The following is a 14,230-nucleotide window of genomic DNA, read 5'->3' on the forward strand; positions in this document are numbered from 1 at the left end:
TTTATAAAAAAAATATAAACTTTAATTACCCCATCTTTATCAGCACACAGCCCATGGTGTTAGCCATATGCGGGTGTTAAACGCCAAGTGCTTTGCAATCTCGCCCGCTCCCCCCACTTCCCCCCCCCCCCCAGAGATAATACCATAATACAGAATGTTCGGCGGCTACTCGGATATTAAAATGCATTTCTACCACCCGAGGAAGACGGGGCTGAGGAAACCGAGCGGGAGAACGGCGAGTGCCTGAACTGCTTAGCAACGCCGCCGTGCCGCGCGGCATGCACAAGTGCCCGGCGCGGGGCGAGCAGCTGCCCTGGTCCCCCCCCCCCAGGGAGCAGCGAGCCCACCGCAGCCCGTCCCGCATCCGCGGCATCCCCACGCCGCTCCCACCACGCACCGCCGCCGCTGTTGGCATGTCAGAGGAGTTGGGCGCTCCTAATGATCCTTCTTTATGTTCCAGCAGAGGCTCATTAATACGGTACAACAGCGTTTCCAGGACACCCTCACACACAGAAACATCTCAAGGTGTTTTACAAGCGGGAGATCATGTCGAATCAAATCAAACGCCAATTAAGATGAGCAGCGGTGTTGGCAGGCGGCTCCTGCCACGAAGCACCCCCGCGCCGGGGAGCAGCGCTGCCCACCTCCCCTCCCTGCCCCGCGCTGGGGCCTCCCCACCCCTTCCACGTTGGGATGGTGCCACGTTGGGATGGTGCCGCTGTCTCCAGCACACCAGACACACGGCACAGGATGGCACGGGATGGCACACCCTGCTTCCAGCCAGACACGGCTCTGCCGCACCGTGGTCCTTCATGGACCAAGCCTTCATGGACCATGCTGCCCCAGAGCCACTTCCCTCGGAAGGGACTGGACATTGACACAACCACCCCCCCAGGCAGCATCTGAGCAGCGGGGCGAGCGCAGGAGCAGGCATTTCGTTGCATGCTCCTTCTACAAGGCCTGACCTTGGCTTCTCCTCCAGCAGGCACCTTCTCCATCGCTGCCTTGGACAAATCCCAAGGGAAGGTGCTCACATCTACGGTCTTGATGTGGGTGAGGGTTTGGGCACGGGGCTGTCTCCAGGCTCATCCCCAGAGCCAGCAGGATGGGGATCAGCCCCAAAGTTGCGGCTTTGCTCCCCCCGCGCCGGGGGAGACCCCTCTCACCTCCGAGAGGCAGAGAGGGTGCACACTAGAAGGGATGGTGGGGGGAAGCGAGGAGGAAAGACAACGGCGCTGTGCAGCAGAAGGGCGAGATCAGACACTTCTGGATTTATAGCGGATTTGATCTTGCTAAGCGCACGCTGAATCAGATTAATACTATTAACATTTATGAATTACCCAGTAGCAATTAGCCGAGGCGTCCTCCAGTACGGCACGGGGGGCTGCAGAAAAGGGCAGGTGGAGGGGTTCGGCGGCTGAGCTCTGGTGTGCACCGCAGCCTGCGCCGCTCGCCCCGGCGAGCTCTCGCGCTCCTCCAGCAGCCTGAGCCTCGGCTCTTTACGTGCTCCCGGAGTTTTAATGCCTCATATGCTGAATAAATGTATTTACTTCCTATTTATACAGTTGCTGGTGGTGCTCCCCCTTTGCTCTAAAAAGCTGCGCCTGCAGCTCGCAGGGAGACGCCACCAGCAAATTTCAATCATGAGAAGAAGGAGGAGGAGGAGGAGGAGAAAGGGGGGGAAGTGCAGGGAAAGGAAAAGCCCTGAAGGCCGGGCGAGGAAGGGGCAGCGGAGGGGAGGGGGGAAATGAGAAGACCGAGTTGGCACAGGTGGAGATACGGGTCTTTGCTGATCCACCAACTCCATCACCACCACCGTCATTACCTCCAGCCCCATCACCACCAGGGTCACCACCTCCAACCTTATCACCACCAGGGTCACCACCTCCAACCTTATCACCATCAAGGTCACCATCTCCAGCCTCATCACCACCTCCAACCCCATCACCACCAAGGTCACCACCTCCAGCCCCATCACCACCAAGGTCACCACCTCCAGCCCCATCACCACCAAGGTCACCACCTCCAGCCCCATCACCACCAAGGTCACCACCTCCAGCCCCATCACCACCTCCAGCCCCATCACCACCTCCAGCCCCATCACCACCTCCAGCCCCATCACCACCTCCAGCCCCATCACCACCTCCAGCCCCATCACCACCAGAGTCACCACCTCCAGCCCCATCACCACCAGGGTCACCACCTCCAGCCCCGTCACCACCAGGGTCACCACCTCCAGCCCCGTCACCACCAGGGTCACCACCTCCAGCCCCGTCACCACCAGGGTCACCACCTCCAGCCCCGCCACCACCAGGGTCACCACCTCCAGCCCCGTCACCACCAGGGTCACCACCTCCAGCCCCATCACCACCAGGGTCACCATCTCCAGCCCCGTCACCACCAGGGTCACCACCTCCAGCCCGGTCACCGCCTCCAGCCCCGTCACCACCAGGGTCACCGCCTCCAGCCCCGTCACCACCAGGGTCACCGCCTCCAGCCCCGTCACCACCAGGGTCACCATCTGCAGCCCCATCGCCACCTCCAGCCCCATCACCACCAGGGTCACCATCTCCAGCCTCATCACCACCAGGATCACCACCTCCAGCCCTGTCACCACCAGCCCTGTCACCGCAGGCAGGCTGTCCTGTCCATATGTCTCAGACCTGCCCTGGCACAGCAAAGCGGGCAGAATTTGTGCAAATCCGATTTGCTCTCCTGGCGCTGTTACATTTTTTTGCATTTCTCTGGGCATGGACAATTAAAATCAATGAAGTCAGTTTTGCTTTCATGTTCTCAGTGCTGAATCAGTTGAGATAAAATCATATTAAAGAAACAGTTACATATTTAAAGGCAGACATTGCCTGCACTGGAATTTTCTTTCACACAAATCAATGGAAACACTTCTTCTGGAATTAAGGCCTGATTTTTTTTTGCTTTAAAATCCAAACGAGTCCCAATTTTACAATATACAAACACAAAGGCAAATCTGAGTGGAAGGCTTCATTTTAAGGAGGAGGAAAAGCAATTTTCAATACAGAGTAACGAAAACATTATTCCTACAGGAAAAAAGAGGAGGGGGGGGGGGGGGGAAAGTAATCATTATCTATGAAATAGCTCGTGTTGAGTCACAGCCCAGGGAGGATTGTGCTCGGCGAGCGAAGAGCTGGTCAGACAGCTAAATTGATTTTGGAGCCTGGGAGGGAGAGGTGATGGAGGCCAGGCTGCTGGGGAGGGCCTCAGGACCCAGCAGGAGATGCCCACCGCTGCTGGACCTTCGCTGTGCTGCCCATCCGGGCCCTGCCTGCTCTCCCAACCCCCACCCCCCCTCCCGCTGGGAGAGCCGGGCTGCTGCCTGGGATGTGGGAATTGGGCTGGGAGTATCAAAGCCAGGCATGGGAAAAAAAAAAAACAACCAAAAAAAACCCAACCAAAACCCATCTTTCCCTTCCCTCTGTTATTTTTGGAATAGATGTAAAATGACCCAACAGGGTGAGAATAAAAATCTCTGCCCTTCAACAGCCCCCCGGGGTTGGGGTATATCCCCCCTCCGTGCCTCAGTTTCCCCCGCAGCCAAGCGCCGTGCCCAGGCGAGCTTCACCAGCGCGGCGCGATGCCCACCGCCCTCTGCCTCCTCCTCCTCCTGCTCCCGCCAGGGACAAATCCATGGCGTCACGGGCGCGCCGAGCATCATCGGCACCGAAACGCATCTTCATTTCCCAGCCGGCGCTAACCCTCGCCCTCCTCCCGCCCGCATCCAGCGCCGTGTTTATGTTCCGCTTCCTGGGAAACAAGAGACTCGTTACCATGCGGAGGGCGACAGCAGAGCGATTAGTGAAATTTGTTACCCACATGCTCTGAACAAAATTAAATTAAAAGTGCTGCTTTGCTGTCAAGATAAGGGCCAAGCCGGAGAGATAATTTTTCACTCTCAAACACTCAATTACTCGCTGAGGCTGTATCAGATACAATCAAAAAATAAATAAATAAATAGAAAGACCCACACTGCCTCCAGGAACAGATGTAAAAGCCGTTATCTCTAGCGCAGTCCAGGGAAGTTAAAGAGCCTGCGGCTGCCGTGGCACCACGACCGCTTTAATTGCGGATCCCTCTGCTCCCCGGCTCACGCTTCCCACAGCGGCCCCTCTCCCCGAGAGCTCCGCACCCCCGGCACGGGCAGGAGCGGTACCGCACCCCCAGACCCACCGGGGATTTACGGGACCAAGGAGGCGGCTGGAGCAACCCCAGCCCAGCTTCCCCGCACAGACGGGGATGGAGAGGGGCTCTGGGCGGGTTTTATGTGCTGATGCAGCGCCAGTTTTGCTCTGCGAGAAAAATAAGGCATCATGCGAAAGCACCGCGTTCGTGTGCTTGCTGGGAAAACAGCATCCCTGGCGGAGCTTCTGAGAGCCGAGGAAAGTTGGAAATAAAGAGCTTCTCTCATGGGCACAAAGGGGTCTCCGCAGGGACAGGGAGGGCAGCCGGGGGGGGTGGCTGCACACTGCTGCTCTGGGAGGTAAAGACGAGACTGGTGTTACAAAGGTATCTCACCCCCAGAGATTTGGGGATGTCCAGGTCGCATGGGACCCTGGTTCTCCCCTCTGGGCTACTCTTGCCCAGGCTCACAGAGAGCAGCACGGCTCCATGTGCCCTGAACCAGCACTGAGCCATCCGTCTGTCCCCGCAGCGAGTGGCTGTGTGTCCCCTGCCTGGGGAAACTGAGGCACAGACGGCTGCGCCACGGGCTGACTGCACGGAGAGGGGACAGGCAGCGGCTGAGCCAGCGGGGAGGGAGGGAGAAGGTTCCCCGGGCACGGACAGACAGCACGAGGCACGGACAGACCCAGCACTCCCTCTTGCAATCCAAATCAACAAGTTCGCTTCATCGCCTTGTGCCCCACATGTGATTCCAGACGGTGTCTCGCCCAGTTTGGAAGAGCTTCTGGGATGGCGAGCCAATGCCGGCGCAGACGCGGGGGGGATGGATTCCCCACGGAGTGCGGCAGCGACGGGGCGACGTGCTGCCCGCGGCGTTCGCTCAGCCCCGGCGGGACCGGGGGCACCGGCAGAGCACGGAGAGCAGTACCCAAACTTCATTCTGCATTGCGTTTAGTTCCCCATGAAATAATAAGTGTCTGCTGCCTCCGGAGACAGGAGAGGATCAAAGCGAAGCTTCTTCATATGTAACAGACTCCGAATACCTAATATTCCTTTATAAAAGGCCTTGTTTTAAACACCAAATACAGAGGCAGATCAAAGCTCAGCTTCTCATTTCTCTAACAGCCCTCAGAAGACTTCGCCAGCCAGCAAGGCGCACACACGCGTGGCTGACACCAATCCAAGGTACATAATTGGACTCTGCTAATTTGTCTAAACCATCACCGCGTGCTATGGAAACAGCCGGGTGCCTTGTTCGGGGAGACCTCAGCTGAGGAGCATCCCAAAACCACATCCCGCCTTCCCCAGGTGCTGGGGAGCTCTCCCGGGATGGCAGCAGGTTGCTGGGATGGACCAAAAGCAATGCACGAAGACAGGGTGGGGTATATTTCCCCCTCCTCTTTCAACAGGCGATGCCGAGAGGGGTGAAGCCATCCCAGACCCGAGCGTGGAGGAGCGGGCGTGGGGTGGTCCAGCTCGGGCTGAAGCAGATGCCCGGAGAGCAGCAGCCCGCCGAGGACGCTCAGTGAGACCCCCAGCTGGGACACTGCGCTGGGCGCCCTCCAGCACATCTCAACCATCACCGTGTCAACAGCACCGCTTTGCGCTTAGAGCCAGTGCTCCGCTTTGTATGCGGGTTTCCAGCAGCTCTCCGTCCCTGACCTTCCCGCCTGGTGGGGGGAGCGAGACCGGCCCCAACCCCAGGGACTCGCAGGTCCCAGGGGCTCAGACAACGGCTGGCTGCAGGAGGGGTCCAGAGGCTCTCCAGGTGTCCAAGACGAATGGGGTTGGGATGCTCAGCCCCTCGCAGGATCTCCGCACGACGCCGTTGCTTTCCCTGCCTCAGTTTCCCCTAACCCGGGCTGCTGCACAGCACCTGCCCTGCAGACCTGCCGTGATGCTGATTTCCTCTTCATTTACCCCGTAGAAACCTCCTCCTAGAAGAGGCTCTGAAGGAGCAGGAACATTTCTGTATCACAGAGCAGCTGCTCCGGGGCCCGCGGCAGCAGACGGAGGTGGGGGAGGCTCGCTCATGCCTCCCCCCTCCCCACCAGTGAGCTGGGGGGGGGGGTGGGGGGGTGTCATTAGACTCACCGAGTCCTTGGGACCAGCGCACCGCTGCGGGGAGCCTGGTATGGCCTTGGAGTTAGGATACTGCTTCTTTTGCCCCTCCCCCCCCCCCCCCCACTCCATGGTTCTCTCTATCCGAACAGCCCCCGGGGCAGGCTCTGCACAGGGCTGCAAAATCAGAGCCGGAGCTGAATATATTTTGCTGGGCAAGAGGCAAGCACCACCCCAGAGCAAGGGGGGATGGAGCAGGAGCGGTGGACCGTGCAAGCGAGGTTTGCGCAGGGCGCTCCGCATCCCTGGTTTGGGGTTGGGTTTTTTTTTTGCTACTAATATTTTCCTCTTGAACTCAGAGGGGGACCTGACTGAACACATGCAACGCCGCTCAGGAGAAGAGAGGAACTGAGTAGGTATCAAAGCTTGATATCGCCCGTGATGGGCAGCTGGGGATGTGGATTAGCAGCGCTACAACACTGGCAGGTTCTCTCTGGCAGAGATTTTCAGCGCTGGTGGAAGGTGCGATGATGGACAGCCCTGGGGACAGGAGCCCTCTGTGTATCACGGCGAGGAGGTTCCCACGCTTCCCCATTCTCCCAGGGGAGTGGGAAAGGGGAGAGCCACCCCCTCACCCCCCTCCCAGCAAGCAGAACCCTGGAGTGCACAAACCTGTTACAAACAGGTTGCAAAAAAAAACTCATTTCTGGAAAAACCTCGTGGAGTCAGTAACAGGAAGGAGCAAAGCAGCCACCCCCAGCCCCGGCTGAGGGTCCCTCCAACCTCCCAGCGCGGAGCCTGACAGCCTCTCTCAGGACTCGTTTCACTTGGAAGAGCGGGACATGGAGTCCCAATTCCAATTCCCTTGGAGCCAGCCGTCAGCGCTGCCACCCAGAGCGGAGCTCACACGGATCCATCAAAAAGAAGCAGAGGGCGGAGAGCCGGCGTGGGCGCAGGCACGGGGCCGTGGTGAAGAAAAGGGATGCCTCGCTGAAGACGGGTACGAACGGAGAGCTTCTTGGCGTGAGCCAGCTCCCCAGAGACAGCGGTGACCGGCGCTGCCTCTCCCAGCTCAAATCCCAGAGATGGGGCTGAGCCCAACAGCTGACAAGGACCAAGGCTGCGCGGGAAAATCTCCTCTGCGTTATTTCTTACGCTCTCCCCACCCCTAACTTCTCTGGAGACTTTCCAAAGACAGGGGAACGTAAGTGGAAGGGGATCCCACAGAGCCAGAAGCTGGGAAGAAGCGTGGTGTGGTGTGCCGGGACCACAGGTGATGCCTCGGCCGTCCCTGCCTCTGTGCCCGAACTGAGCAGATTTACTTCTCCGTTTACTCCAGCGTTGAAAACCCGATACCAACGGGTCTGCTGCTCCTGAGCTCCCAGAACAAGCTCCCCCTCGCTCGATATTTACCTGTGGGACTGTCCCTCTAATACGCCTTTGCCAAGGCACTACGAAACCCGCGGTCTTTCATTTACAGGAGACACACGAGGCCCACGGCCACTCAACCAGCTCAAAGTAAACCCAAACCTACACGCCACCTAAGTGGAAACTTCCCATCGCATCGGCTGGGATCAATGCCTTGACAGTATCAGCAATTAGGCTCAATCCTGCAAAACCTAATCCGAGGCGAGAAACCCCAAGGAATCTCTCTCCTTGGACCTGATAACTATTGCACGGCACCCGCAATGACACGCAACCATGGCGAAATCGATACGGGAACATCATTGTAAGAATTAACCATGTCTGACGACGCATCCTTCTCTATTAGAGTTATGATCTCGTCCAATTATGGATCTTTGCTGAACTTGTAATTATGAGTTTGGTACTGTGACTTCCCACTAAGCTATTGCTTTCCTTCCACGAGGGAGAGAAGAGTCAATGAAAGGGTAATGGAAAATTCCTTTCAAGGACGCAGCGACGGCAAAATGTACCGAGACAGGAGAGGAAATACAATGGGGACTTTATGCAAGACAATTCCCTCGGTTAGCCACCACCGAACGCGAACAAACCGGGTTCCCGCAGCACCGCTCAAACGCTACCGTAGATCTAACAGCCGGCTCTGAGCAACCGCGCGAGGCAGCTCTTCCTCCTGAATTCCCTTCAAACCCCACCATCAAAGCTGCCCAGGTGAACAACAGCGTATTCAAAGGAAAATAAAGGAATTCTTCCCATGTATCTATTCCTTTATATTTGCCCTACAAGGAAGCTTAAACAAACAACTCAAAGCCAACGCGTATGTCAATAAGAGTATCTCTGTACCCGGCATCCAGCACGAGCGTGTTTCGAGAGACTGACGGAGCACTTGACCTCATGAGGAATGGCGTCAAGGCACCGGGAAAGCAAAGATTTATCTGCTTTTCATTAAAACACCGTTTTCCACACCTTGCTCGCGCAGCACCGTCTCCCCCCTTCCCTGGGGGAGCTGAAAAAAACCCAAACTTCAGTGACTTTTCCAAATTGCCCAAGGACTTTCACGCCCAGCCCAATATTTCAGAGTAACTGACTGAAAAAACTACTTCAGCTCTTGGAAAATTTTCCCCCTGCACCAGCGACTTTTCGGGACCATTTCTTTTGTCCCTGTTTGCAAGACAACCAATTTCTTCCTTCTCTTCCAAAGCAGACATCGCAAATCATTTTCCCCTTAACGCAGTTACGTTTGTACTGCAACAGGTAACTTTAACTCACGAAGTCTCTCCCTGCTTTTCATCAAAAGCTCATTTTAAACTCGGCGAGAATTTCTCGTGGTTCTAAAACACATGGGAAAGGACACACACAAAAAAAAAAAAATAAAAAAGGGAATGTCCTGCCTTTCAGCGGGAAGAAATGCAATGCACCCCTGTGCGTGCGTGTGTTTATTCCCATGTGCAATCATCAAGCTGATCAGAGGCGTCGAGGTAATTTCGCATCCAAATAAACACATTGCGAGCATTTATCGGAATGCCTCATCATCGAAACAAATGGGGCCGGGTTTGCTGCGGTGGGCGCAGGCATCCATCTGGCACGCTGCGCTCTGCCGGTGCCCGGCTTAATACGGAAAACAAACGGAGGGAGCAGACTCGCTGGGCAATTTTTAAATTGCTTCCCAACGCAGTTATTTCCTGGCAGTGATTTTTCAAGTGCAGCAGCAAAGCTCGCCCTGTCCTCCGCCAAAGAGCTTAGTCCGAGGGTCCCGAACAAAAAACATCCAGCGTGACGTGAGTGGAGGAAACGTGGACGCTAATTTCAAACTGCGGATGATATTTCAGTTTCTCAGCTCCTCTAACTCACCAAAAAGAAAAAAGCCTGAAGGGACTCCGGTCTACAAATCCCTGCCCCAGCCCTCATTTTGAATTTGTTCCTTTTTAATTGCCTTTGTGCCGAGAGGAAGGCCGGGAAATCTCCGTCCGACGGATGCTTTGCATGGGAAATAACGGGCAGAAAACAGGAGTTTGGAGCAAGGAATTGCCAAGGTGACCATCCCCGACAGCTGCGCTGGCACCAGGACCATAACGGACACAGTCCCCACCCGCTGGTGGAGCTTTAGAGAAGTGCCAGGGCACGCGTAATGTAACCGATAGTAGAAACCATCAAAGAAACCCCGAACCTCAGCAACATCAATGGGAACTGCTATTTATGGCTCCCGCGCGGTGCTGCATCATGCAAACAGCACACCTTGGGACATCCTTATCCCTACAGACCGGTATCGCCCTCCTTCCCTGGACTTGTGCGGCATCACACAGCATCACCCATGGAAACCATCATACTGCTCAACCATTTTTTTTTCCCCTCTTACGCCCATGCGCATCACCGGTGCCCAGATCGCTTTGTACCTTTGCTTCGCCTCCGGCTCCGATACTGCTCAGTGTAGAAGGTTAGCTGGGTTTCATCGTCCGCCTCTGAGCCAGAGTTTCCTTTGGCACGTCCAAACCCGATCCCACCTGCAAGCAACAGAGAGGAAAAAATCAGCCCTGTCAGCTGGGATGGACGGCAGCGGCGGGGAGAGCTGGGAGCTCCTCGGCAGAGCCGCCAGGTTTGGCCAACATCCACCGCTCCCGGCCCAGGTGCTCTGCTTGGGGACACCAGAAGCCACTGGGGACTTTTGCCACTCATGATTTCGCTGGTGCCTTATTGCCCTCATCAAGAAACAAGACCCCGTTGGTGCCAACCGCGACGTGAATGTAAGAAAGTCCTTTCTACCCCCAGGAACGTATTTTACAAACATATTGCAATGCGTTTACGCAGAAAACCTGTGAATGCAGAAGCTGCTCTCCCCAAAGACACCTACGCGGTGAAGTACCGTCAATTTTAGGTGTTTGCTTCAAAGCAAACCCAGCGGAGACAAGCGGTGTGGGGGGAACGCAGCGCTCAGGGGGCACTCAGGACCCCACTGCACAGTGACGGTCCGCGTCCCTCCCCCAGCGCCCACTGTGGCTCATCTGCTCCAGCAGCTCGCCGTGATGGCCAGCAGCACGTGTCCCTGCAGCGGTGGCACCGACGGCCGTGGCGAGGAGCCGGGCAGCGTCGTGGTGTACCCACTGTCTCCCTGCCGGAGCCGGAGCAGGATGCTGGAGGAGCCCGGCTCGCTTCAGTCCCTGGACCCACACCAAGGAGCGACGGACACTTAAAAAGCGATGCAGACTCTTAGCTGGCAGAAGTCCTTCAATCCTTGCAGAGTTTAAAGCAAAGAGGCCTCCGGGGGTTGACAGTGGCCCTTTAAACTGCCATTAAAATATTTTACTGTTTTTAAAAAATCCTTTATTCTAGGCAGAAGCGCAATTTCCCCACTTCTTGGCAGGAGAACAGAAAACGAGCGGTGCCTTCTGCCCTCTGAAATCCTTAATCACCGCGATGAGAGGTGGCTGGCAGGAGCCGGAGGGACGCCGGGAGCTCGGCACGTGGCTCCTGCCCCATCCGTGCCCCGACCCAGCCATGCGGTGCCCTGGGAGGGAGGGGGGGTCAGAAGAGGTTTTGCCAGCTCTTTTCCTCCTGAAAGTGGCAGGAGGGGTCAGCGCTTGCACACAGCAGCATTTAGTACTGGGATATGGGGTCTGGGGGGTTTACAGACTCGCACCCCAAACCGTAACCCACCTTCAGACCCCCATATCACAGCGAACACCCAACTACAGGCTACACCCACGCCCAGGGGTTGGGGTTTGGAAGGGCACAGCAGAGTGGTGAAACCGATACGGCTTATTCACATCAGCAAGGAAGATCTTAATTAACCTGGGATTCTAATGCAGGCCCTCGGGCGACCGGCCAGAGCTGCAGCTCTGCCGCACGTCCCCGCTGTCCCCGAGCAGGGGCTGCCCCGGGCTCTTCCGCTGCCGGCGGTGCCCCGTGCGGGGGGGCAGACACCAACCACGGGAGGTTTTCCCCTCAGAGCTCAGCAGATCACAGCATCCCAGACTGGTCGGGGCTGGAAGGGCCCTCTGGAGCTCCCCCAGTGCCACCCCCCGCCAGAGCAGGGGCACCTCCAGCAGTGGCACAGGACACCTCCAGGCGGGTTTGGAATGGCTCCAGAGGGGGAGACTCCCCCCCTCTCTGGGCAGCTGTGCCAGTGCTCTGCCGCCCGCACAGGAGAGAAGTCCCTCCTCAGGTTGAGATGGAACTGCCTATGGTCACGTTTGTGCCCGTTCCCTCTTGTCCTGTCACTGGGCACCACTGGAAAAAGCCTGTTCCCATCCCCCCGGCACCCTCCCTTGAAGGATTGATAAGCGTTGATAAGATCCCCCCTCAGTCTTCTCTTCTCCAGACTAAAAAGCCCCGAGTCCCTCAGCCTTTCCTCAAACAAAAGATGCTCCAGTGCCCTCATCATCTCTGTAGCCCTTTGCTGGACCCTCTCCAGCAGTTCCCTGTCCTTCTTGACCCGGGGAGCCCCGAACTGGACACAGTGCTCCAGATGTGGCCTCCCCAGGGCAGAGTAGAAGGGGGATCCTCCACCTCCACCTGCTGGCCACACTCTTTTTGATGCACCCCAGGATGCCATTGGCCTTCTTGGCCACCAGGGCACATTGCTGGCTCATGGGCATCCTGTTGGCCACCAGGACTCCCAGGGCCCTTTCCACAGAGCTGCTCTCCAGGAGATCAGCCCCCAGCCTGTACTGGTGCGTGGGGTTATTCCCCCCCAGATGCCATACCCTACACTTGCCCTCCAGCTCCTCCGCCCGGGAGAGGGACCTGGACGCTGCCTGTGCAGGCAGGACACGGCACATCCCTCCGCCGCCTTTCCCACCAGCCAAACCTGGTCCCTTTTGGGCAGGCAGATGGTTGGGGGTGGACAGGGGTGGCAACGTCTGGTGTTTGCTCCGCTCTGGCACCCCGCTGACGTGACCGGGCAGCCGGCGCAGGCAGCAGCCACCGTCCCAGCCCCCTCCGGCCGCTCCGCGTTTGTTTGCCGGTTGCGTCTCCGTGATGGATGGCGCTGACATGTTAAATTACTCAGGCTGGATGTCTTCGGAGAGCTGGTGACAGCGATATTGCATTTTCTGATTACCCAGCACTGCGCAGGATGTATAAATACAGGAGTCGGGAGACCCGGCGCAGGTCCCCAGCCCGCAGCGGAAACGTCTCCTCTGACCCAACACGCGGTGCCAGAGGTCAGCTTGGAAACACGAGCTTAGGGCAGAGAAACGGCTGCAAAGGATGGGCTTTTACCCCTTCACACTGTCAAGGATGCTGGAAGGCATCTTGGCGGTGGGTTTGGAGGTCCCAGAGCCGAGGCGAGGCAGCCCGTAGGATGCAGGAGTGCTGATGCTGAACTGATCCTGAAGTGAATCTGATTTCACGTCTAACTGGTCCCAAAATCTTCCCGAAGCATCCCTGTGCGATGCTCACGCTTGGGGCAACACCTCCTGCACCAGGCTCCACCTCGGTGGCAGGTCACTCGCCGGGGCTGAGGATGCGCAGGATGGGGCTGAGGATGCTCACAGCAAAGAGCCCCCACCTGCAGCTGCGATGGGGACAAACAGGGATGAACGCTCAGTTAAAGCCAATCAGCCCTGCCTGGTCAGTGCTCCTTTTCTCTGTTGGTTTTTTTCTTTTTTTTTTTTTTTTTTTAAAAAAAAAAAGAGGGAGAAAACCACCAAGGAACAGAAAAAAAAAAAAAAAAATAGATCCCAATCGCCGCAACCATTACGAAGCAGAATTAAGATGCTTCAAAAGAGAGACAATGGGGAAAAGAGCAACTTCGCCAGTGCTGGGTACCCGTAAAGCACCGGCAACTCTTTGCAGTGGCTTCCCCGAGGAGCTACGTCCCCTTTACACCCGGTTTACTCCTATTATTTAGATTTGGGAGAAAACAAAGCTCCCCCTCCTCGTCCGAGCCCCCGCCTCCTGCCCCAACGCCTGGGGACCAGGCGTTGGGGCAGGAGGCGGGGGCTCGGACGAGGAGGGGGAGCTCAAGGAAGATGCTCTCGCCTCTAATCCTGTTTGCAGATTTACAAGCCCGTTAATCCGTTCAAATAGATCGCAGCTCAGCCACGCGCCGGGGCAGGGCAGGGCGCTCGTTTCGAGCCCGACGTTCATTTAGTGGGGAGCGAGGCGGGGGTGCCAAGGCAAACACACCTCTCCTTATGCTGTAATTAAAGATGGTAGCGTTAAACAGGGGACTAAGGAAACCAAATGCAAGAATTAGAGGCCCCAGCATCCCCAAAGACTAAAAAAAGCCACGTGTGTTTTTTTAAAAGGTATGGTTTTGTCACACACAAATGAAAAAAAAAAAAAAGAAAAAGAAAAGAAAAGAAAAATTTGACCTTTTAAATCCCTTCCCCAAAGCCAGAAGGTTACAGAGCATCTCAGGGAAAGAACCGTGGATGCAAAATGAATCAAAACTGAGCTAAAATAAAGAAATAAGTAACAGGAGCTATTTGGATAACTCCTGTCTGAGGCTCGGTTGACCTCGCTCGGATGCTTAATCCCTCCAAGCTGGATGTTACAATAGAAGTGGGAGCTCATTTTGTCCCCAGCAGGGTCACAGTGGGTGACACCCATGTCCGTGCATCCCCCTGCCCGCAGCCACAGCCCCGCTGCCAAA

The 14,230-nt window shown here is 56.6% G+C and overlaps 1 protein-coding gene across 1 annotated transcript in view; it reads right to left on the minus strand.

The window, feature by feature from the left end:
* ASTN2 (astrotactin 2) overlaps nucleotides 1-14,230 on the minus strand; it is a gene marked incomplete at its 5' end in the record, with an annotated part of 368,996 nt that overhangs the window by 234,180 nt on the left and 120,586 nt on the right. Inside the window, one exon of the mRNA XM_082492552.1 lies at nucleotides 10,029-10,136. Coding sequence (XP_082348678.1) covers nucleotides 10,029-10,136 — 108 coding nt within the window. The remainder of the gene's footprint in view (nucleotides 1-10,028; nucleotides 10,137-14,230) is intronic.

This window comes from Vanellus vanellus, assembly GCF_965231255.1.
Source record: "Vanellus vanellus genome assembly, chromosome: 18".
NCBI lineage: Eukaryota > Metazoa > Chordata > Aves > Charadriiformes > Charadriidae > Vanellus > Vanellus vanellus.